Raw genomic sequence first — 26,882 nt, forward strand, 5'->3', positions numbered from 1 at the left:
ACTTTTTTGTATTCATAGTGAAGAATTTATGGAGACATAACACGTGTTAGAATAATTACTTATCATTGAGAAAGTAACATTCGATGTTTCAACCTCTGTATTGAGGTCATCATCAGGAAAACATACATATGTACAGGATACAAGCTACATGACACTATACTATACAAAAATAAGATGCATCTTAATGTTGATTAATCATTTACCCTAGCCTGGTGGGAAAAAAAAAGCAAAATCAAAACTACATTAAACAACATTATTCATAACATGAGCAGATAAGGGAAATGCAAAAATAAAATAAGATCAGAGAAGTGTCGCTAAATATTGAGCAAGCAGGTTAATTGTTACTGTTGATGGTCTTTTCTGTTTAATGTATATTGAGACTAATAAATCCTACCTATCACAGGATGTTTAATATTTGACCAAAGTATCATATTTATGAGAGCATTTGTCTTAAGATAAATTCTCTACATAGGGTCCATGTTATTCCTTATTAAAATATTTTGATCTTCTAAACAAGATTAACATTGTTTAGTCATAATCTGTAATGTACATCAGATGTTCATCATCATCATGCCTATCAAGGATTTAGGCCTAGCATAATTAGAAGCCATCATTGAATCTTTTATTGTACTTTAAGGTTTGTTTTGGTAATCTTTCTATTTTCATTCTTTGAACGTGTTCCATCCATTTATGTGTATATTTTTTAATCAGATCCATCAGATGTTGATTTTCTTTATAGCACAACCTTTATAACAAGTCATTGAAAAACCAAACACGCCCTATAAGCAAAGTGTTATTGTGAAGGAAATTCACCATAGCTAATTCACCATTATAACAAATTATTTTGGTTCCCTTTATGTTTCCTGTAATTGATTCATCTGTATTATCTATTAAACAGTTGTTTTTCCTGATCCACATATAAGGTGATTTACTCTAATATGTTGCACTAACTATCTGATATAGTGTTCCATCATCTTTGAGAGCCTTTATAAATTTGTCTGATTGCTGTGTTTTGTATACTTTCCTATGATCATATGGAATAATTAAAATTATTCCATATAATCATAGAATTTTTCCACATTTTATGGAATTATTCAATAAATTATGGAATAAGTTTAATTATTGAAATAATTTATTTTATTGAAATTATGGAGTATATTTCTAAAATATATTTTAATTTACATTTATAAGTTTATAGTAATGTATGAATTGCATTTAATGTCAGTTTGGTACCTAATTATGTTCTTTATTTTCCCAGCAGAAGGCAGTGAGTGGGTTGGAACCTGGGGTAAACACTTGAAGTGTATATCTTTCAAAACTCTGAAGAACTTTCAAAAGGTAATTGTTTGATATTATGAGGTCAATATGGGATAGTGAGAGAAGGAATACTTACAATAATTGCACACATACAAAGTTTGATTTAATGATTAATCAACTTAATTTTATAATTAATTTTTTATTAAATTTTTATTTTATTTTTTTACTTTTATTATTTATTTATTTTTATTATTATTTATTTTATTATTATTTTATTTTATTTTTATTATCATTTTTTTACTTTTTATTTTATTTTATTTTTTAAAATTTTATTATTGTTGATTTAATTCAGATTTAAAAATTTCTGATTTAATTGTTTATCAGGTGTATTTATGTACTAATGAGGGATACAAGTTATCTTAATGGTAACTCTAAATGGTGGTAAACAGTTTTAATTTGAGAATATATGTAACTTTCTGTTTTAAATATACTCTATAGCAGTTTTTTCCAAACTTTTAGTATCTGCTTATCCTCTTTAAAATTTTAATAACACTGATACACTTCTGCTCATACAAAATCAGTTTGGGAGAAGTTATAATATTTCATTCAAACTCGCATAATTTTAAATATATATTTATTTTTATAACATTTGTATTATATTTTTATATTGTTCATAAATTACAAACATGTGAAACAGTTTAATTATTAAATACATTTTTAGTTATACAGTATGGTGAAAAAAAAAACAGTACTGCATAACATATATCGTTGTAGTTATGGAGTAAACAAGTTTATTAACAAAGAAATATATGTTTACACATGACGATATGTACATCCACAACTACTGGTGAAATCTTGGTCAAATAAAGCATTCATGACAGCAGATAATGTGCTTGAAATGGGCACCTTTCCTTTCAAGATAGGTTTTGTAGTGCATGTATGAAGATGACAGAGAACCATCTTGGAGAACAAGGGTTGGGACATCTGCTGGACATATCGTGTAATTTTATCCCTTAGTTCATCAAAGTTTGTAGGTGGGTCATTGTGGAATCCCCATTTCTTCAACATATCCCAAAACAAAGGCATGAAGCGATGTGAGATCAGGAGAATGTGAAGGATACAAGAATACTGTGAACCTTGAAATGAGCTTCCTAAGGAAGTGTTCTGATAAATAGAATCTAGAACCACGTAATGTGTGTCAGGTTGCTCTGTCCTGTTGGAATACCTGTGCACAAAATTCAATGTTTTTTTTGCACAACATATCCTATGCAAATCCTGAGTGAACGGAACCAACACATTCTCGATGTAGTGTTCGCTAATCAAGGTCATGGTTGGTTACACCACCCTCTTCAGTGAAATAGAGTCCATGCTATGGCTGGAAACTGCACACCATGCAGTGACTTTGTCGCAATGAAGAGGTTTCTCTTAGACAAATTCAGGTCTGGAGAAACCAAGAAACTAGGTTTGTCTGTTGACTTGACCATTTAGATGGAAATACACTTTGTCCAAGAACAAGATATTATGGAGGAAAGACAGATCTTCATAGACCTTGTACATGTGCACAGTATTCCTGCTGTGCACTGTAATTTTTGCTGTTAAACACAGGCTTGCCTGAATGATGTACGAGAAGGCAACCAGTTCTTTAATCCTACATAGTCATTTCCATCCACTCTAATAGCTATAACTGTAGTTATCCTGACTTGCACTTCTATACTCTAAATCAATGGTTTTTAACCGGTGTTCCGCGAACTGGTTACAAGTGTTCTGCCGGTGAAAATGCGTGTTGACTTCTAAAAAAATAGAGTATCTTTTATAGGTCATGTGTTTGCAGGAAGGGAGGTGGGGAGAAGCTTCTCTTTTACAGTCATTCAATCATGTGTGTTTGGTTTGTGAGTTGTGTAATATTGTAATAGCGCATATTCCATTTTTAATTTTTATTTGGTTTGTGGGTTCTCTAACATCGTAGTAGCACACAATGGATAAATTTATTATTAAATGAAAATGTGATTCTGAGACAAATATTAATGATGGCGCAAGTACAACTGGAAGTAGTAGTAGTAATGACGTTGCTGCAAATTCGTCTCATACAGAAGATGGCATTATACGAAGTATAATAAGGAAACTTAATAGGCAATATTCAGATGAATTTTTAGGTTCCTATTCCCCAATGTCATGTTTGAGGGGAAAAACTATCCAATAGCACGATGGTGCTAAATTGAAAATCCACTTTAATACGAAGTACACCAATCTTGCTTCATAAACTAAAGATCATTTCAAGAAATTGTTCGACATGCAAAATAAACAAATAAAATAATTTGAAAAGACTGTTAAAATTTCCGATAAGGCAAAACTTGTATCACTTAAGGAAACTGAATTAATTGCTGTAAATTTAAAACTACATACTATAGCAGTCTCTTTTTTCCAGCATGTTGTGAAATAGTAAACATTATGTTTGGCGAAGCAAAAAAGGAAATTATGAAAATCCCTCATTCAGCTGATACAATAAAAAATAAAATTAAACATATATCAGATGATATTGAGAAAACAGTTCCAAATAAACTTTCAAAACAACATTTTGCTTTACAGATTGACGAGTCCACTTACATTAACGGTAAAGCTCATGTACTAGAATTCGTTCATTTCATTAATGAAAACGGATAGTGAATCAATTCCTATTCTGCAGAGAACTTACCAAACGTACAACAGGATAAGATATTTTTGACTCTATTCATGGGAGTTGTGTATAGGAATTTGTATGGACGGTGCTCTATTAAAGGATTTGTTACCCTTGCAAGGAAAATAATCCCAAACATTATTATTATTATTCAGGCCTCCATGGAGTCAAAAGACTCATCGTGGGAGGTCCTTCCTAAGAACATAAAGTTTGTCAAGATTCATCGAGGGGAGGTCCCCCTTAAGAAACACAAAATCTATCATACCACTCCTTAAACTCATTGACCGTTCTCGCTCTCACCACTCCATCAGGCAATGCATTCCACGGTTCAACCACCCTCCACGCAAAGAAACCACTCCTCACCCTCTTGCTCACAGTTTCCTTTTGTAACTTCCAGGGATGGCCTCTTGTAATCACTCCTTCCCGCTGTTTAACCAAGCGAAAGAACTCCCCAGTGTCAACCCTGTAACCACCTCTCAACAGTTTAAAAGTCTCAATCATATCACCTCTCCTTCTTCTATCCACCAAACTCTGCAGTCCACATTCCCTCAGCTGATCTTCATAACTATGCTTGTAGTCCTGAAACCATCTTTGTCATCCGTCTTTGTATCCTTTCCACAGTTAATTTATCCCCTTCAAATCCTGGGGACCAAATCTGAGAACAATAGTCTAAGTGTGGTCTGATCAGAGTCTTATACAACGGAATGATAACCCTTTTTATCTCTGCAGGTCAGTGTCCTTCTCATAATTGCAGCAATCCTCTGTGTTACCTTCACCACCTTTGCAATATGTCCCCTAAATTTCAGGTTTCCATCAATCATCAACCCCAGATCTCTTGTCTCCCCTACTTCCTCCAGTATAACTCCTCCCATAGAGTATGTAGCATCCCATCGATGTTTACCAAACCTCAAGACCTTACATTTTGCTGCAATAAACTGAAAACCCCCATTCATTTGCCCATCTATCTAGCTTATTCAAATCCTCTTGCAGGGCTACCACATCTGCACTATTACTAATAATCCTTCCCAGCTTCGCATCATCCGCAAACAACTGAATATTCCCTTGCAGTCCACTGGCAGTGTCATTGATATAAAGGTTAAACAATATAGGTCCTAGTACTGAGCCCTGTGGGACCCCACTTGTAACCCTCTGCCTCCTTGAAACTGCTCCACCATACACAACTCTCTGATACCTATCAGACAGCCAATCCTGAATCCAATTGACCAATCTGACTTCCAGACCCATGTGATGCAACTTAAATATCAGCTTATCATGTGGCACCCTGTCAAATGCCTTCTCTAACTCTAAGAAAATTGCAGTATATGCCTTTTCCCTCATCTAATGTTCTTGTAACTTTATTATAAAAGGCTAGCATATTGCTAAAACAAGAGCGCCCTTTCACAAATCCATGTTGACTCTCACAGATAACGTTACCCTTATCTGCCCAATGCTGTATATACGGTCCCTCACTACTTTCTCCAAGATCTTAACAACTACTGATGACACACAGACTGGCCTATAATTAGACACCTCCAGTCTGTTATCACCCTTATGCAATGGCACTATCTTACCTTCCTTCCATTCCCTGGGCACCTTTCCCACAGCCAGACTTTCATTGAAAAGCCAGGTTAAAGGCACTGTCAGTTCCCTAGCACATTCTCTCAAAACTCGTGGTGAAATACCATCCAGTCCCAAAGCTTTCCTGACATCCAGAGTACTCAGTATCTGAAACACACTCTCCTCCTGTACCCCTGAACCCCGAACCAGCCCTATCCCTCTAGCATTAAAACTGACATCTCTAGGATGAAATACTCCAATAAAGTATTCATTGAACAATTCCACTATGTCCTCTGCATCAGTCACTCTATTCCCATTTTTATCCCACAATATCATTCTTCCACAGTCATTTCTCCTCCTACTGGCCACATAGCTAAAAAATTCCCTAGGATTTTCTTTGAATCTTAGGGCCAATCTCCTCTCCTATTCCATTTTCGCTTTCCTTACCACACTAGTCACTCTTCTGGCCTGTGTCTTACATTCTTCATGCATCTTCTCTTCACCTGTCTCCTTATATCTCTTCCATAGCCTCTTTTTCGCATGCAATTGCTGTTTAATATTGTTTGTCATCTAATTTACTCCAAATTATGTTCTCTTCTTGACTTGTGGTATACAACTTACCATTGCTGCTAACAAATATTCTTTCACAATTTCCCATGCACTAATGATATCCCGGCCTTCCAATTCCTCCCTCCATGAAACTTCCCGAAGTTGACGTCTAAGACTATTATAATCACCTGCATTATAATTCCACATAAATTCCCGTCTCTTTGATACTCCTGCATGTCTATTCATTTTCCAAGTCAAAACCATATGGTCACTCTCTCCAACTGGTGGGAGAGATGCCAACTCTGTTATTATCAACTCTTCTGATGCTATAACCAAATCCAAAACTCTTGAACCTCTTGTTCCCTCTGTTACATGTTGCCTAAGACATTTGTCCCTCAAGAATTCTAGAAATTCCATTCCCCTATTACTACATGCATCTTCCTCTCTCCAATTTATACTACTGTAGTTAAAATCTCCCATAACAATCATTCTTCTTGCACTTGCCAAAATTAACTGTCTATCCTGGTCCCCATCCTCTGTGCTCCTGGGTCTGTAGCAACATCCCACTAAATATCCTGTCTTGCCTACCTCTACCTCACACCATATGCTCTCAAAATCATTTGTCTCACTTCCTTCCAAAGCCTCCACTCTTAGAGGACATAGGTCATCACTTATCATAAGCAGTACCCCACCACCACGCTTTCCCCTCCTATCCTGACAAAAAATACTGTGCCCAGCGACTTCTATTCCTGTTATTATATCCCCTTCGGTCAACCACATCTCAGTGATCCCAATAACTTTTGGCCAGGCTGATGCTATCTGCACCATCAATTCCTCTCCCTTATTCCGGATACTCCTGGCATTAGTATAAAGCATATAAATGCCATTGTTTCTATACCCAGCATTATACCTTCTAGACTCCACTGGGCTCAGTGTTACCTGATGTCGTTTCCCTTCTCCCAAGTATCCATTCCCACAAGAGGCCACCCCTGCTATCATCCTCCCTGGGACACACTGACTCGTTCAGAACAGCGATCGCTCCAGATGCCTACGTCCGTCCTCATTCAAATGTAAACATTCTCTCGCATACAATTCTTCTCTTTTCTCAAACGCACTCCAAGCATCCACATATACCAGTCCTCTCTTGTCACACATTCTCGCTATTATGCCATTCAATATCACTGCTCTTCTGCTCAGCTCATCATTATCATATCTAGCCAACACGCACACTATTTTTCCTCTTTCTGCATCTATGCACTGTTTTTTGCACGCAGAATCCATAGTTTCAAAAACATTACCGACAATATTAAAACCTATACTAGACCAAGTTGTAAATATTAAATTACATCAAGTCAAGACCTTTAGAAGCACGCCTTTTTTAAAAAAAACTTTGGATATCTATGGAAGCCAAGTGCGAATCTTTGCTTTTGCACACTGAAATAAGATGGTTATCCAGGGATGAAATGCTATTCTGAATTTTAGAACTTAAGAATAAATTATTGGTCTTTTTTCAAAATGAAAGTACAGATGATTTTGTAAAATGTCTTCAAAATGATATTTGGTGTGCTGCTAAAATGGCATATTTCTCCAATATTTTAATTACTTAAATAACATTAATACAAGTATCCAAGGGAAAAATGAAAACATTTTGATATCTACTGAAAAATTGTCAGCTTTACAGAAAAAAAAAGTATCTCTTTGGAAAAACTGCATATCAGAAAAAAAATACAGAAGATATGTTTCCTTTGCTCCATAATAAAATTGTCGAAGGAATTATTTCCGTTATAACAGAACATTTAACAATATTTGAAGAAAAGATTTCAAGTTACTCCCCTTCCTTAAATACGCACAATTATGACTGGATACGAAATCCATTTGGGACAGTTGATACATCGAGTTGTGAATTTTCGTTACAAGAAGAACAATTAGTTACATTGTCAATGGATCGTACTCTAAAAATGAAATTCTCAGAAATAACTCTTGAAGAATTATGGATTTTTGTCGAAGCCGAATACCCAGCTCTCTCCACAAGAGCACTGAAAACTTTGTCACAGTTTTCAACATCATATTTGTCTGAGCTTGGTTTCTCAATATTAACCAATATAAAAACTAAAAAGCGTGAAAGATTTACTAATATAGACAAAGAGATGAGGGTAGCTATATCACATATTAGACCTGGTATTGCTTAAATCTGCAATAGCTGACAAGCTCAAGTATCGCATTAAAATAATTTCCATTTTTTTAAGAGGCAAATCCATGCATATTTTTATTGTTAGTTTAATGACCCTAATGCTTTTAGTGTTCCCCCAAATTTTTCGCCTCTTCAAATAATTCATTCACCCTTGAAACAAGATTTAGTCACACTTTCCTTAATTTTCTTTTATTCATACTTGAATGTTTCTTACCTTGCACCTCTTGTTTATTCTCTTATCAGCTCTACCAGTTTTGTTGACATTTCTGCGATCTCAGTTTTGCACTTGGTGTTGTGAGTTGCCCTGGTGTTGTACCTCCCAAGTGATTACTTACACTTGGGCTCGCCGATAGTTTTTTCGGCATGAAACTCTAGGATTCGATGGATTTCGATCCCAGTTTCGTACCCAGCTGTACAATAATACGGGATTTACCATCTCCCTTAAACTTAACTTATGTTGCCAGTAAAATAGCCTTTTGGCTTGTTATATTATTATAGACATGTTTTTAGACATCTGTCAATATTTTCTGCTTCACTATCACATATTTTACTCTCTCTCGACACAATTGGTCTCAGAACAATTCCTACATATTTTCTCACCAGTGTTACTCGCTTTCCACAAATATTTCAACTTTTCTATCAAATACATCTCAATATAGCATTTCATTATCAACTCCACAAATAGAAACCTCTGGGGGTTAGTTCAACCAGTCTTACACAATAATAATAATAATACTCTGCTTGGAAAGACATCCTCCCCCTCCCCCCAATGCATCGTCCCATGTAACGGGTCAACTGTTTGTGGACAGTCTGAATTGGAGGAATATGAAGCTGGTGAAATGGCTGCAAGAAGGGAAATGATGGAGTTTGAAAGAGATATTGTGATAGGATGCCATGCTGCAGGCCCATCTGTTCAGCAAATTGTTGACAAATTGGGTTATCCCAGGTCAATAATCACTGATATCATGCTGAAATGAAAGCAAAGGGAGAACTGAAATTGCTACCTGCAGTAGATGACCCACCACACACACACACACTGAACATGACCATTGGGTACTGCAAAGGATAATATTTAAATTTTTACAAAAATGCCATTCGTTGACTGGCATGTTGAATGCAGAGTTTTGGCATTGACTGGAACACAAATCTGTGCAAAAACATGGCTCAGCACATGGCTTTCCATGGTAGGACCACAATATGCAAGCTCCACATTACCCAAACCAACTTGCAGCATTGTCTTCTGTCATGTAAAGAGCATGGACAATGGGTTGTGGAAACTTGGAAAGCTGTGTTAGGGAATGATGAGTCATGCTATATCCTCTACTGAGCAGATGAGCAGGTGTGGCAGATGGCCAGTGAATGTCTCTTACTAGAGTGCATAACCCCAACTATAAAATTCAGAGGTGGTGGTTCGATGGTGGGTCCTGTTTTTCCTGGATCCACCATCCAGTTCATGGCCTCAGACCACAATGTGCAATTGTTTGTAGTGCCATGAACATCGAACTCTGAGAGGTATTTGAATATTCTGGACAATTCAATGCTTCTTACTTTGTGGCATTTCTATGGAACTGATCATGTCTCTTTCAGCAAGACACTGTGTCCTATTGTAATAGATTTAACGGTATTGATATGAACACAGATGGATAAGAAAATAACTATTTATTAACTTAAAAGCTAATATTTTACTGGTATTATATCCAGCATCTTCAGAGCACACAACACAAAGTTTGTTACGAATGCAAGACAACCACAATCCGGTGTAACAGTGGGGCTAGTATAAGTAATTGCAGCATGCAACACAAGACTAAAGTCCTAATAGGGCGCCATCTAGGTTTAAAAAAAAAAAGTTCAAAGTTTTGAAATAGTAGTCCAAATAATAGTCTTAGAAAGTTTGAAAAAATAAAATAAAAGTAATAAATATTAATTTGGTCTTAGGATGACTGTCTCCCAAATCTTTGGTAGATTTATACAGCCATACTTGTTAAGGTTTGGAGTATGTTTTAAGGCGTCTGTTGATTCCAGGAACAACCTCTCTGACTTGTAGAAGCTATGCATTACTTTTGTTTCTTTCCAATTGATCCTGTGTGTAGGGGTATCCAAAGCATGGTCTGCTAGACCCGACTTGCCATAGCGAAAGTGTCAGATATATTTTTTGTGTTCACTGAGGCGGATGACCATAGTTCTTCCTGTCTGTCCATAGTAGGCTTGATGGCAAGAACAGGGTACTTCATAGACTTCTGGATGTGATAAAGGAGTGCATTTGTATTTAGGTGAACGGATGAGAGTTGCTAATTTTACATAAGGTTTAAATACTCTGCATAGTTGGTATTTGTTAAGCACCCTAGATATCTTTTCAGACATGCCTTTAATGTATGGGATGGTGATAGTTTTGTTGTAGTCTTCTGTGGTAGATAGAGGGGATTTCTGGGTAGCATTTAGTATGTTATCTATCTTATGAGGATTATAACCATTGGTTAAGAAGGTGTGACGTAGGTGAGAAAGTTCAGCAGTGAGAGCAATGTCATTGGAACAGATTGCCCTAGCTCTATGGGTTAGTGTTTTTAAGATACCATATTGTTGAGAAGGGTGATGGTGTGATTGTTTGGTTAAGTATCTCCGTGTATGTGTGTGTTTTCTATAAACCGAAAATGATAAGGAACCCCCTGAAAGATGTGTGATCAGTGTGTCCAGGCAGTCATTGGCTTCTAGTTCCATTGTAAAGCGATTTTAGGGTGCTGGCTATTTAGATGCACTAAAAATGTATTCAATATGTCTGGGCGATGTGGCCAAATAGCAAACACATCATCAACATAGCGTAGCCAGAGACTAGGTTTGAGAGTGGCTGTGTTGATAGCTAATTTTTCCAGATGTTCTATGTAGAACTTGGCTAAGGGGGGAACATCTGGAAAAATTAGCTATCAAAGAATGACTATTATTTGGTCTACTATTTCAAAACTTTGAACTTTCTTTTTTATTTATTTATTTATTTTTAACCTAGATGGCGCTCTATTAGGACTTTAGTCTTGCATTGCACGCTGCAATTAATTATACTAGCCTCACTGTTACACCGGATTGTGGTTGTCTTGCATTTGTAACAAACTTTGTGTTGTGTGCTCTTGAAGATGCTGGATATAATACCAGCGAAATATTAGCTTTTAAGTTAAGAAATAGTTATTTTCTTATCCATCTGTGTTCATATCAATACCGTTAAATCTATTACAACATGTCTGATGAACACATAAGCCTATCCATGCGTATAAATACACTGTGTCATAAGGCTGCCGCTGTAATTGCATGGTTTGTGGACATGAAAGTCACCACACTTGACTGGCTTACACAAAGCCCTGATCTCAACCTTATTGAACGTCTGTAGGATGAACTAGAGTGCTGGGTGAGGTCAAGGGATGTCTGCTCCAACAGCAGTCCAGGACCGCATTACATGCTTACAGGAAGAATGATTCAAAATTCCCATTGATTACTATCCTACACTTGGGATAGTATGCCTCGTATGATTGCTGCAGTCATTGCAGCGAAAGGAATTCCTCTTAAGGTGGGCACCATGACTGTTTGTTCCTCACACTATGGTGTCCATTCACTTCTTTGAAAGCAGTATATATTGATATCGACTAGCAATGGCTTATCTTTGCATATGATCAGAACAAAGCAGAATAGTGACAGCCAGTTAAATGAAGCAACATCCATGAAAATTAGTGTAGAAACAGAGCATCTGTGGGGAAAGTGATTAGAGGCAATCACTGAGAGAAGAGTCATCTATTAAGCAAACAACTTTTCTGGTTATAATTTAGGATTCTGCGGAAGGGAGGGAGGTACATGAGCCCAGATGTTTCTAAGGTTGGACAGGTTTGGGTTTTATAAAAGTTTGTTTGCTACTGCTTTGAATGTTGGTAAAGCACGTAAGGAATTTTTTTTGTGAAAATGTTAATGCTTGTTAATTTTTATTGGGTTTTTGATACTTTATTATTTTTTGTTGGATTTATAAATTGTTTATTACAGAAAGTTTTTTTATGATCTTCAGTAAAGCTGCATTTCATTGTTGGCATGTAAGAAGAGTTGAAAAGTAGGAGCATGCAGTAGAAAGTTGAAGACATACAAACATATTTTGTTTCTTCACTATGAATACTGTCCACCATTGGGAATATATGGTGGATATAATAAATATCCTATAGGTTATTTCAACACTGATTTACTTCCATTCCATCAAATTGGAGGGGGACTAGGTTTCTGTAATGTGATTGTTAAGTTTGTGAGGGGAGTGCAGATTAACTGCACTTCATATGAGAAAAGATGGGAAGAACTTGAGCCCATGCTCTAAAGACCAAACATGGCACTGATCACTGCTGGCTTTCAGTAAGAAAGATTATTTCTTTCTCTGCATAATGAATAACATCTATCACCTAGAGAAGGAATTATGTAAGATGATTGTCTTATACACCCTGACCCTCAAGCTTTTGTAAGTCTGAGATGGCTGATTAGTATTATACTTGATTTTCATTATCTTTCACAATGATGACATGGATTTTCAGGAGGCAGTCAAGTCAAGTGAAACATTTCTTCTGCAATTTATTGCTTTTGTCTTATTTTTTGCTCTTCTCATTCTCTGTAGCACATTGCAGTTTCATAATATTGATCTTCACTAGACACTTCCTTTTTCTATTGTGACTGCTGTAGAGCTAGTTGTTATATTTGTCTCAAGATTATTCCTGCAGTGTTTTGTTAATCTTCCTCCTCTTGTTCTTTGGCCCTAACCGAGTTCTAAAGATATGTTTGGAGGTATTCATCATATCATATAGATGATATGATGAATATTGCCATTCTAGCATTATTGAATTCAGTCAAAATAATGTTACTGTACTTATCCTTCCAGTGAAACATTGGGATTTTGCAGACACCTGATATTTTTCAGATTCCTCCTGTGTGTGGTCCAGTTTTCACAACCCTAAAAGTTGGGATGACAGCTTCTACTGGGACATATGCTATGTACAGATGCATTTATTTGCAACATGTATATCTCAGTCATTAGAAGCTTGTTTTCCCACATGTTCAGAAGTTGTAATAACTCATTCAAATGATACTAAATTTCCTCACCAGTGTCAGTATTTGCTGAGGAATAAATGCCAGATTGGTTTAATCCAGCAGTTCTCAACCTTATGCCTGCAGGTGCAAATGCACCCATGGAGCTATTTGCATGCGCCTGCTATCAGTTATTAAATAAAGAAAACAAAAAATTAAAACGGGAAAATATGTCACCTTCTAGCAATAATATTTATTGAAATCATAAAAAATGTTAACATTTATGTTATATTATGAACATTTTGTAATCTCTGTCTTTGAGTGTGAGTGTTACTAGTGCCAATTTTGTGTATGTTTTATGTATGTAGTCTGCTGGCAGCTGTGTGCTGAGGGATGTGTCACCCCTTCAGTGGTGTTATCGACGCACTTTGACCATACATTCTTTTCTCGTGTTTAAAAATTTTGCCCCAAAATGAATAATCCAAACAAAAAACAATGAACCGATAAATTCAACAATGATTGGGAAGAAGCCTATTGTTTTATCCAGAGTAAAGAGAAATGTTTCTGCTTATTGTGCGATGGTTTAATTTAGTTGCATAATAAATGTTACATGTGTATTTATCCTACTTTCATAATTAATTAATTTGTTAATTGTTATAAATTAAAGATACCAAGAAATTATATACTTGGTTTAATCCTTTATCCAAGTGTAAGCAAACAAAGTTTGCACCTTAAGTATTTTTCAGGACTGGGGCAAGCAACTTGTATATAGAGGCTAATGATGCAAAGCACATATTCTTGCAGACATGTATAATGCCATGCATTATGGGAAGGGTCACTACCCAGACCGGTTTCGACCTTTATTGAGGTCTCATCAGTGAGGTCTGGCTCCTACTGATGAGACCTCAATTGTGCATCATTAGCTTCTATATACGAGTTGCTTGCCCAAGTCCTAAAAATACTTCAGGTGCAAACTTTGTTTGCTTATACTTGGATAAAGGATTAAATGAAGTATATAATTTCTTGGTATCTTTAATTTATAGTTCAACCAAGTGAAAAACTTATCATTTGATATGATAAGCAAGTATAAATTTTCATAGAAAAAATATTTGTGCCTGCCACTCTCTTCCCAAACTCGAATGCAACCACAACCAGGTTGAGAACTCCTGGTTCAGTCCATCTGTCTGAATGACAGGTATTGCCATCCAGGCAGTGACTTCTCTTCCCAACAACAACAACATACAGTAAAGAGAGATAGCCAAATAATTGCTGCAGTCTGACTTACCCTGATTTTAACTTTAAAAACAAATGTTTTCAAGCAGACATATATTCTGTGTTCTAATCTGAATAAAGAGACTGTGAAACTGGTGCTTGAGTTGAAAATTTTGATAGGAATGCATGTGATTTGTTCATTTGGATTACACATATGTAATAGCATTATGATGTATCATTCTTAAAGTTTGTATGTCAGTAGCTCATAAATATTTTTTTGCTGCGCATAGAATAGGCTGATTTATCAGGCAGCCAATCAGTAAATCATTAATTGAATATAAAACATTAGCTGGTATACAGATACAAAAAATAGTTGCAAGAAATGCTAGGTGGCAACAACAGAATGCACTCGTGTATTTGTTTCACCCTTATTGAAGTCGGTCTTCCCTGTCCTGTTAAAGATCAGGATGAGTTATCCAGCAAATCTAATCCCCTATTAATGCCTCCTACAAAACTACAGTGTTACAGCAAATGTATCATCCTAAAGCTTCTCTCAAGCCAAAAAAACTTGATATATGAAATAACAAAAATGAAATTAGAGTGCATTTTTCTCCCTTTATTGGCTTCACAACTTCCGAACTAGGCATCCAGACTATAAAAATCAGATAAAAATCCTTATGTTGCTCTGGCCTAAACATTGTGCATTGATATGCCCTGGAATTTATTGCCTACGACAAACTGTAATACAGGCAATTCTCACTAGAGGAAAATCACATGGTCAAGAGGTGTAAATTTTTATAGAGGGTATTTTGCTAAAATGCATTTTCTTTTTTTGAATAGCATTGTATATATGGGACTTTCCAGTAAATGTTACAGTGCCGTTTGTAGTAATGAGAGATAGCTGTACAGTCAGCTCTAACGCATTCTCATAACGACTACTACAGTAGTTTTGCTGCAGTAGATAGTTGCTCAGATCCCGTAAACGCAGTGTTATAGTGGAATGGCACTATTTTTATGGGTCTCAGATTGAGCTTTTCAAGTTTGCTGTAGTGGTTGAATTTGTTATGGTGAGAGTTAACTTTAGCCCGTCCCATGTGTAGATTGAAGAATCCTTTGATCAACATATCAGAGTGCTTGTTAAAGATATACGACTAATGTCAGTATTATTGGCCAATCAGGCCAAAGGATATCCAAGGGAATTTCTCTGTGGCAAGCAGGAGGAAGAATAATTATAGAAGTATTACACTAGTGGAAATGGATATTTTGTTGGCATGTATTGTGATGGTATAAATGATACTGTGAAACATGACCCAGAAAGGAAGCAAATGCCAGAAAAGATTTACACAGAAGAACCAGAAGTATACGAGCTATTTATGTAAGGGTCACATATCTGTCATATCTGAGTGGATATGACAATATGACTGTGTATTTTCAGGCAATCTGCCAGAGTTTACAGTGTCATTGATATAATTGTTTCATAAGAGTCTTGCAGTGAGGATCCTCAAGAAGTGGACAAAAGTATTCTAGACATATGTTTTCAGTTACAGACAAATCAATTTAAAGTATACTTTAAAATTGAATACAGGAATGATAGAGATATATATATATAGGATTCTCTACTGGTCAAGCATGAGTTCATAACATAAAATCTTGCTTTTGGCAGTCCACTTGCATTTTATGATCATATGATAAAAGTGCTGCTGGATAAGGAGAACTCACATATATAGAAATATTTGTGAACTTCACCAGGGCATTTGGTAGATTGCTGCACAACATGTACAAGCTGGTGGAAATTCTCTTTTAACACTCATATGCACAAACAAGGTTTTAACAATATTTAATTTCAAAAATTTTGTTAATTTCAAAACATAGTCTGAAATTAACAGATCATCGGTGAATTATGATAAGTTCAAAAGATAGAACAAACAGTGGGTTTCACATTCACGATAGGAGCTGCACATGCCAAAACTGTTAGGAAATTAGATTGTACTTCAGAAAATTATTTCCAGTCATTGAGAAGAATCTCTCCCAAAGTTTTGATTGAGAAATAAATATAACTGTCAGGTTTGGAAAGTACAAAAGGGCCTCTGAACTCTCTTTAAATAATCTTTGGAAACAGCACGTTGGATGAGACTATCTTCAACCATAGGATTCAGTGGTCTATGTCTCGTATTGTGGAAGACTAGACTTATGAGATAACTTGTAGTAGATGTAATGTTAGTGTTTTTTGAAGTTTCTTCTCAATTGAAGATCTGATTTGTTTCAAATATGCAAGGTGGCATCCACAAGGCACTTGATGAATTAGGAGACAGCATGAAATTTTATCCTTAGTAGACAGTAATAATGCAGACAGTTGGTTGTTGGTTAAGAAGACAGGTAGGCACAGTGTTGTTATTGTCAACATTGATTACTAATTCACATGGTTGAAAACACATCTCATCTACAAGTATGAAAAATTATTTAAAAAGTTCAGGGGTTGTTTTGTACCATCCCAAACTCAAAACAGTTGTATTACTTTATCAAAGTTTTGTGAAGTTCTTATTGTAAATAACCAGATTTTTTTTTAAATTACAATTTTATTTCCTATCAGTTCTAGCTTGTACATAAGTGTGAAATACATTATTATTTGTTGTATATTTTAAGCTAATAAAAATTCAGTGATGGCAATCAGTTATGTACAGCTAAAATATCTGTATTTTGATACCACTGAATATCATAAAAATAGTTTTTTGTGTTAAAATCATATAGCAGTGTCAGTGGCTATGCCATAAGTGTCTTAAAAATCACACACATAGTGAGAGGAATACAGATGGATAATAGCTATTACAAATAGATAGATATAGATAGGCATTGCAATTTGAAATGCAGAAGTTTAGGTGGAACTTTGCTCCAACTGGTGGAAGAGATTCTTTGTGGTGGTTGACAGAGGCCTGAAGTTCAGAGGATACATTAGAAATATTGTGATTACTATAACACATTTTAGCTGATAAGGAGTGCACCAAGATAAGTAGATATTTGTGCTACTATACAATTAGGACCCTTTACAATAGTACAATCATCTCCCTTATCTTTACCTTTCCCCTCCTTAGCCACCTGGTTTCCACTGCAGTGAGGGAATTCTGGAGAGGTTCTAATGACAAGTGACTAAGGTAATATCAGGACTTGCAAATATTAGTTATGCAGAAAGGTTGAATAAATGTAAATTGCAGAATTCAGAGATATATGGAAAGCATTGATATGACTGACTTAAGGTAGTGAAGAAATTAACAGGATCAGTATGGAAGGATTACATTTGGAACAGACAGAAGAGGGAGAAAACAAAAAGCCATCCATGGAAGTTATGTGAAGGTATGATGAAGAAAGGATTAAGGAGTAGATTTTTTTTACTTAGAAATGTTATTCATATGAAGTTGATTGCAATTTTATTGAAATTTAGCTACTTCACTGTATGTAATGAACAGACTTAATTACATACAGTGAAGTAGCTATCGTTATGAGAATATCTAAATCCTACATAGAGATAGTAAATAAATTTAAAATGTAGTTATTGTCATTTTTACTTGTGTTTCTGAAGAAATAAAAAAAAAATTAAACTTCTGTATAAAACTAAACAAATTCATACTAATTACAACATTAATAGTGTATATATTTTGTTTGTTTTTTGTTTTGTTTTGTTTTTTTAGATAAATCACTTTCCTGGAAGTTTTCATCTTGGACGCAAAGATAAACTTTGGCAGAATTATATTAAATTTCAAATTCGTCATGGAAATGATGTGTTTTCATTTCAGCCAGAAACATTTGTTTTACCCCAAGATATTCGATTGTTAAGGCAGGTTTGGGAACATTGTGGACCCAGAAAGTTATGGATTGTAAAACCAGTAAGTTGATAAAATAGAATACTTTAGAATCGATGTGAAATGAATGATTCCAAATGTGCATTGATTTTCTTGAATGCTAAATTAGCAACTGAACAAACCTTGTTTGAATATTTGTTGTTTCCTAAAAAATCTCTCTGTAGCACACAAAAAACAAGTTTTAAATTTAAACTTCAGTACAGAATTTGCTAAATGTGTTTTGTCTGGCATTGCTTGAGAAAAATAATTGCTTTGGTATCATAACTGAATATCAGCCTTATTTCATATAGGCTATGTTGTACTAATGATTTAAAACATACTTGATGTTTGACTATTTTCTGAAAATCTTTAAATGCTAAATGGACATTGTTGCCGTATAATTATGCCATGTTTGACTTAAAATGCGACTCATATTTTATATATAAAAAGAAATTTATTGTCAGAGATTTGAAATATAGATCTTTCATACCTCTTCAATAAGTAACAAATCCTAAAATCTTATTTCCTCTTAGTAGTTCATCTGAATTTGTATTCAGTTGATAATTTTTCTGAAAACTAGTTTTTTGAAAGCTTGAAAATTAGTTGCTTGAAAGCTAGTTGTTTTTTAAATCTCTTTTCTAGAATGCTATCTGCCTGACCAAAATGGGTAATACTTGAGCAGCTTAGTATTTCACACAGTTTTTCTCTTTCTTTTTAACAAGAAGCTTTTAACATAATACACATGGCAAGAACTATTTTGAGTTTTGTCTGGCTACAAATGTAACAAATATTACTATGAATGGCAAAATACGAGGGTGGTCTGAAAAGTTCTCGGCCTCAACTATAGATAACAACACTATCGGCAAGATTTTTTTTTCTAAGTAAGTACATCTGTCATAAGCATCCAAGTGAAATTGCAAGTCATTCTATCAAGTAATTTGTTTTATACAGCTGCCTGAAGCAAAAGTGTTGTCTGTATCCTTTGCAATGGATAAAATTGAGGATTGTGCGGTTATAAAATTCTTTGTAAAAGAAGGTTTAATGCTGAAAGAAATTCATTCACAGTTCATAAAAGTTTATGGGCACTCTTCTCCTTTGTTTTTGACAATTAAGAAATGGGCTGCCGAGTTTAAACATGGCCGTACCAGCCTTGAAGATGATCTACGTGAAAGACATCCAAAAAGTGTAACAGCACCAGAAATCATTGTTCAAGTGCATGATAGTATTGGATGACCGGCGAGACTATAGGCATTTCAAAAGAACGTGTAGGATATATTTTGCATGAAGAATTGCAAATAAAAAAGCTTTGTGCAAGATGGGTGCTGTGCTTGCTCACAGCAGATCAAAAATGCACTCGCATGAAAATCTCTGAACAGTGCTTGGAGCGTTTTAACACGATTAAAACTGATTTTGTGTATAGATTTATTACTATGGATGAGACTTGGATTCACCATTACACACCAGAATCCAAACAGCAGTCCAGTGGACAGAAGCCAGTTGTTCAGTGCCAAAGAAGACAAAGTCGGTTCCATTATCAAGAAAGGTCATGGAATCGGTGTTTTGGGATGCTAAAAGCATTTTGTTTATTAATTATCTTGAAAAGAGTAAAACAATAACCGGGGAATATTATTCCGATCTTTCAACCAGACGAGACGAAAAAAGATGTGAGAAAAGACCCGGTTTTCAGAGAAAAATAATAATCTTTCATCATTACAATGCAATCAAAAATACCTGTCCACAAAGGTGTTTTGGCAATGGGAAAATTAAGGGATCTGCACTATGAATTGTTAGAACATGCATACTATTCCCCATATTTGGCTCTCTTTGACTTCTATCTCTTCCCAAAACTAAAACTCGTCCTCATTGCTCAGCGTTTTTCTTCGAATCAAGAGGTGATTGCAGCTGTAGAGGGGTAATTTGCAGGTCTTACTGAGAACTACTACAGGGATGGGATAATGGCGCTTCAGCATTGCTTGCTGGAATAAATGTATTATTCTTAAGGGAGATTATGTTAAAACATAAAAATAATTTTGAAATTATAAATCCGTTTTTTCATTGTTAGGCTGAGAACTTTTCAGACCACTCTCGTAGCATTGTATTTCTATTATCTTAGTTGAGTTATAGTCTCAGATTTTTCACTTTATTATTTTTTTGCATGCACTTTCAAGGAATTTAGAGGATACAATGACAGTCTAGCATATTTCAGATTTTCTTCTAAATTGTATTATATTTGTATCGTGTATATATATTTGTGTGTAATAATGTGTTATTATTATTATTTATATTATTATTATTTGGCAGTTGATATCAACATGTGACAAATATTGGAATGAGAAACTGGACAATGAGACTTATTTTTGCCTATGGAGTGCTTTACTAAGGAAGAAAGAATTTTTCTCTGGAGGAATTTTTCTAGGCATTAGAGAAAGCAGCTGGAACTACAAAAAAAGGAAAAGTTGGTCCTTGGAAATCTGAAACCAGAGTAGGAAATGTTTTGGGAAAAAGGAGCAAAATAGGAGAAAAGTACAAAGTTTATAGTAATAGTCCCTGCTGGGTTTCTGTTCAGGACATGGACTAGTTATTACTAATACCATTTTCCAGCATAATAAAATGTAGAAATTCACATGGAGAGAAGATGCAAGAAACAAGAAGGGTCTCATTGACCATATTATTGTTGATAGTGATGTTTTCCCACTAGTTCAGGACAGGAGTATGCAGAGGATTTGAAATAGGAAGTGATCACTGTTTAGTTTTGAGCAGGATAAAATTGAATTTCATATTGAAAAAAAGAGTATGTAGGAAACTTTTAAAAAGAATCATAGTTGAACCGCTTTCAGAGGTGAACTGTAAACTCAAATACACAAACATTATTCAAGAAAAAATGAAATTCAAAACAAGAACCAAACCTTGGAGTTTCATTGGCAAACACTGAAGAAAACATTGATCGATTTAGCCAGAGAGGCATATGTCTTTCTGGCTAAATTCTTTCTATTTTTTTATCCTTGTCTGCAAGAATAGACCTTATTTATTACCTTGTTATTTATTTATTTATTACCTCAGTACCTTATTTATTAAGAAGTTAATAAACCTCATCTCCAAGAAATATTTTGATAAAATACTTGAGGTAGATATAAATACAGAAGTAATTTATTTAATTATAAACACATAAATTATATATTATATATACCTTGAGCTGATCTGGTCGGCCAAGTGGTTAGTGTACCTGCTCTCCAACCAGCAGGATCAAATCCCATCATGGGTATGGAGTTTCTGATTGTCTTTAGGTGGGAGATGAATTTCATCACCTAGTGTGAGACCACCACCCAGCTTATTACAGGCCTAAAGTAGCATGAAAGTGGTTTCATATTTGGTCTCTAGAGCAGAGTTTCTGGATTATGTAGAAAATAAATAAAAGTTATATAAAATTCATAAAATAGAAAGGAAAAAAAATGCCCGACTCACCTACTGTACAAAATGTACTATAGGTTTGCATATAACCTTTTGTGGGTCGAAGCAACATAAAAAAAACTTAATCCTTGTTGCATCAATAAGATAAAAATGAATTTTTAATTCATACAGAAATTAAATTTATTATACATCACTTACTTGCAGTAAGATTCATTAACATTTAGAGAAATCTTCAGAGAGGCAAAATTCATTAATCAAAAAGCCACACATCATTTGTTATATTTTCTCTTAAAACATATTCACACTAGATGCACTCACCACTTCGACAGGCAAGCTGTTCTGGCTACTCATGCATTGCTCTTTCGTTAGAGAGAGGAAATTATAGTTATCACCCTCATAATTACATTTACTGAAATGAATACAGCAATGAGAAATAATTAAACAGGTTTAATTGTTAATTTTTCTCATTGTCACAGACAATGAGAAAAATACAATATTAAAATTGTAGTTTTAATATTGTATTTTAAATAGGAATACAATATTAAAATTGTAATAACACAAAAACATACATCACAATAGTAGACGAAATTAGACTTAAAATCCTATTAGAGGCATCCTCTGTGGATGCTTTTAGCTAGCCTTGGCTGCTGGGCAAGAGGCCTATGAATTAAATTATCCCAAACCTTGGGATACTTCGTTAGCAGTTCTGGAATCCTATGGAATTGATAAAAAAAAATAATTGCTATATTAAAAGATGTTTATCAGAATGCAGTTGCAACAGTTAGGATAGGTGATGATTTGGGGAAATGGTTTAAAACAAGCAGGGGTACTAGACAGGGAGACCTAATATCACCAAGCATTTTCATCGCACATTTAGAAAGAGCAATGGATAAAATGAAGGAAGATGCCAAAGGAATATCTGTACACGGAATGAGAATTAACAATCTGAGATTTGCAGATGATATTGTTATTATTGAAGAAGACGAAAGAGAACTACAAAAAAACACTGAAACTGTTAAATGAGGAAGGGAAGAGATTTTTGGACTTGTTATGAACTTGGAAAAAAAAAAGACAATGGTATTTGGTGAGAAGAACATGAAACAAAAAATACAAGTGGATGGAACTGATATAGAAAATGTTGAACAATTCACATATTTGGGAAGTAAACTGACATATGACTTGGACTGTAAAAAAGAAATAAAGATCAGGATTGCAAAGGGAAGAACAAATCTGAAGGCCATGGATAACATCTGGAAAAGTAAAGTGATCAGTCTGCAAACAAAACTAAGAGTACTGGAAACATGCATCTTCAGCAGTGTACTCTACGGATCTGAAACGTAGGTAATAAATAAAGAATCAAGAAAAAGAATTTTGGCATGTTACAGGAAGATGCTAAGAATAGGATGGGTACAGAAAATCACCAATGAAGAGCTCTATCAGAAGATACAACCAAAACAGAATCTAATACAGAAGATTATAAAACGGAAGCTGCAATTATTTGGACACATCTGTAGAATGAGTGAGGACCGGAAGATAAAGACATTTATGTTTGGTATTTTGGATGGTTTAAACAGAAGAGGTAGACCATACAGAGAATGGATAGATGATATAAAAGACTGGTGTGGAATGGGTGTACAAAAACTGCGACACTGTGCGCTAGACAAAGAAAGGTGGAAGAAGATAGTGAAACAGACATCAGACATCAACGGGCAGTGAGCCCATAGTTCGTGATGAAGATGAAACCTTGGGAATTTTTAACACAACCAGATTTAACATATCTTCCAGGTCTACCTACTCACTGATGAGAGCTCAAAAAAGGTTGAAACCAGTCTGGGTAGTGACCTCTCCTCATAATGTAATTACAATATTACATCCCCTAGGGGCTGTATTTTTACATTATGAGAAAATATCAAGGATAGTGAGGGAGCTTGCTCCACCTTTGCTTCGAGTTGCCTTGGTGTTGTACTGCCAAGTGGTCATTTACACTTGGATTTGCCGATAGTTTTTTTGGTATATATGAAACTCATAGATTCGTAGCTCTCGATCTTAGAGTTTTGCTTACTGGCAGTTGAACAACAAAGGATTTGTATCCCCTTAATTATTATTACAACCAGATTTATTTAGATTAGGCTTTTTATTTTTCTTCTTAAAATCTGCTTTAAAGCAATGCAATGCAGAAATATAATTTCTGCATTGTTATGTATGTTTTTGTGTGTTATTACAATTTTAATATTGTATTCCTAAAGATTTCTTTGTGCTGTTGTATTCATTCCATTTAATATAATTATGAATGTAAAACCAGCAGATAAGCCTAAATAAGTTTTTACTCGTTCTCACCCCTTTTTTAACTACATGTACTCAACCTCCTTGGGTGCCTCGTTTTTCTCTCTCTCTCTCTCCCTCCCCATTTTCCATATAATGAGAAATTTCACCAACCAGTGTCCCATAATACCCTTTCAAAAGTTTATAGGTCTCTAGGGAATTTGATTGGTAGAAGCTGTCAAGAAGGTGAAAGTGTTGCAAAGATGACATCAGGATTATGGAAAGTATATTCTGAGGATGGATTGATCAATCTGTCTTCATAATATAATTTCCATCTCTCCTCACAATATACTTTCTATAATCCTGATGGCATCTTTGCAACACTTTCACCTTCTCCACAGCTTCTCCCCCTCAAACCCAGGAAACCAAATCTGTGCACATCACTTCAAGTGCAGATATATTAGTGCCTTGTAAAGAGGGAAAATGACCTTCTTCTTACTTGTCAATGTTAGCTTCAATATTGCAGTTATCTTTTGAGTTGTTTGCAACTTCGCTCTGACTTTTAAACTTTAACTTCACCATAACTAAAATCCCTAGACTAATTAGTTTCAACATGCATAATCCTGCCAATTTTTATTGATGGGATTATGCTAGAAATCTCATTACATCAAAGTGCATAATTTTATGTTTGCTAACATTGAATTGAAAGTCATTATTATTTTCCACCGTGTAACCTTAAAAGAAAGATTCTGTTAGTGCTTGTTATCAGTAGCATCCCTCATCATTTGCCTAGCTTCGCATTGCCAGTAAATAATTGAACATCTCTTGTCAGGCCTTCTCCTGTATGATTAATGTATAGGTTGAACAGTTGCAGTTCAAACACTCAACTATTTAGACTGGTTTGAAGTCATTATGGGGTTTAATGGAATAAATACAGCACATATAAATAATTAAACATGTTTAATCATCTTAGTCACTGAGATAACATATTAGTCACTGAGATAACATCAGGTAAACAATATTAAAATTCCAAAAACACAAAAACATTGTAAAAAAAAAGATCCCATGGAAAAGAAGAAGAAAATTTTATATTTCTGAAAAAGTCCCTAACGAGGAAACTGACTCTGATGAACATTTTTGTTGTTGTGAAAGCAAAGTGATTAGCCTGGTAGATGTGATTAAGTATATGCAAGCCATCCAATAACAGAATGAGTAAGAGAATGAATGATTTTAATATTTTTGGTAAGAAAATCTCTAAAGTGTAGATTTATTATAGAAAGCCTTGAATCCAGTTATTTTTGTAGTTATGTAATTTTATATAAAGTGTATATGTTATTTTAGTTTCCTTAAAGGTATATATATTTTTTATTTGGTCTGAAATCAATAATTTTCTAGATTCTAAAAGAAATAGTTAAGTCATTGCACCAATCAGAATTGAATCCTTGTGTGATTAATAAACTCATCATCATCATCATCATCATCAAATTCCTGCCATGTACCCTCAAGGGGTGTACAGGATATGACAGTACTACATGAAAAAATTACATCATTACTAACTTCCTATCTACAATTTTCCTCCAAATCAGTCTCTTACTTGTCAAGACTCCAACATTATCAGATCTTATATTTCTATCGTCTAAGGCACTTTGTACCGTATCAATCCACCTATATCTTGGTCTTCCTCTGGGTCGTTTTCCTGCCAACCTGGCAGAGAACACTTGTTTTGCTAATCTTTCCTCTCCCATTCTATTTAAGTGACCATACCATCTGAGATTAGCTCTGCTAACGCATTCTTGGATGCTGACAATGTCAAGTTCTTTCCTAATATCCTCATTTTTAATATGATATTGCCATTGATGCCATCTGTTCACGCCTCTAATCTTTCTCAGGACTCTCATATCTGCGGTCTCTAGTCTTTGGTCAAGTGTTTTACTTCTGACCCAGCTCTCAGATCCATAAGTTAAAACTGGTTTGAACACAGTCTTGTATACAGCTAATTTAGTGTTCCGACTAATTTCTTTCTTATTCCATATGAATTTATTCAATTGACTTCCCACGATACCAGCTTTGCTGATTCTGTTGTCTATTTCTATATTTAGTTTACCATCTTCAGTAAAAATTGTGCCTAAGTAGCTGAAATGTTTTACTTGTTCCACAGGTTCTCCATTCACAACACAGTTGACATTTTCAATGATTCTGCCTATTTTCATTGTCTTTGTCTTTTTATTGCTGACCTTCATACCATATCTATTACAACAGCTATTCAATTTAGTCAGAGAATCTTGCAGACTTGTAGCGGATTTATTTAGAAGTATAACATCATCCGCATAAAGCAAAGAGCTGACATTAACATCTCCAATTTTGATATCAGGTTTAATACCACTTTCCTTCATAATGTGATTCATATAGATAATGAATAACAGAGGGGATAATGTACATCCTTGTCTCACACCAGATTTAACATTAAACCATCTTCCTGTACTTCCTTCAGTTCTAACTGCTGACTCACATCTCAAATAAAGACTAAGTATTGCTTGATATAATGCCCCATTGACACAATATAACTGCAGCGTATTGAATAGCTTCTCTCTTGGCACCTTGTCATATGCCTTTTCCAAATCGACAAAACTTAAATACAGATCTTTGTTATATTCCCATGCTTTCTCGACTATTTGTCGTAAAGTGAAGATCTGATCCTGACAGCCTCTATTTGGCCTGAATCCAGCTTGTTCTTCACTAAGCTTTTCTTCCACAATTCTTCTTAACCGTTTCTCAAGTATACTTGCATAGATCTTGCCAGGAACACTCAGTAGGGAAATACCTCTGTAATTCTCACATTCAGTTTTATTTCCCTTTTTATATATGGGTACTATGAGAGCTCTACTCCAATCATCGGGAATTCGTCCCT

The 26,882-nt window shown here is 35.0% G+C and overlaps 1 protein-coding gene across 4 annotated transcripts in view; it reads left to right on the plus strand.

Moving 5' to 3' along the window:
- Positions 1 to 26,882, plus strand: part of LOC150099984 (tubulin monoglutamylase TTLL4-like) — a 548,120-nt gene that overhangs the window by 162,548 nt on the left and 358,690 nt on the right. For 3 of the 4 annotated variants that reach the window (XM_090402675.1, XM_090402677.1, XM_090402678.1), the window contains exons 6-7: positions 1,259 to 1,338; positions 18,155 to 18,349. In XM_090402675.1, coding sequence (XP_090258801.1) covers positions 1,259 to 1,338; positions 18,155 to 18,349 — 275 coding nt within the window. The remainder of the gene's footprint in view (positions 1 to 1,258; positions 1,339 to 18,154; positions 18,350 to 26,882) is intronic. The other variant, XM_090402676.1, reaches the window with a different exon arrangement.

Source organism: Typopeltis vanoorti, chromosome 13 (genome assembly GCF_054136105.1).
Source record: "Typopeltis vanoorti isolate ZY-2024b chromosome 13, IOZ_Tvanoo_1.0, whole genome shotgun sequence".
Taxonomy (NCBI): domain Eukaryota; kingdom Metazoa; phylum Arthropoda; class Arachnida; order Uropygi; family Thelyphonidae; genus Typopeltis; species Typopeltis vanoorti.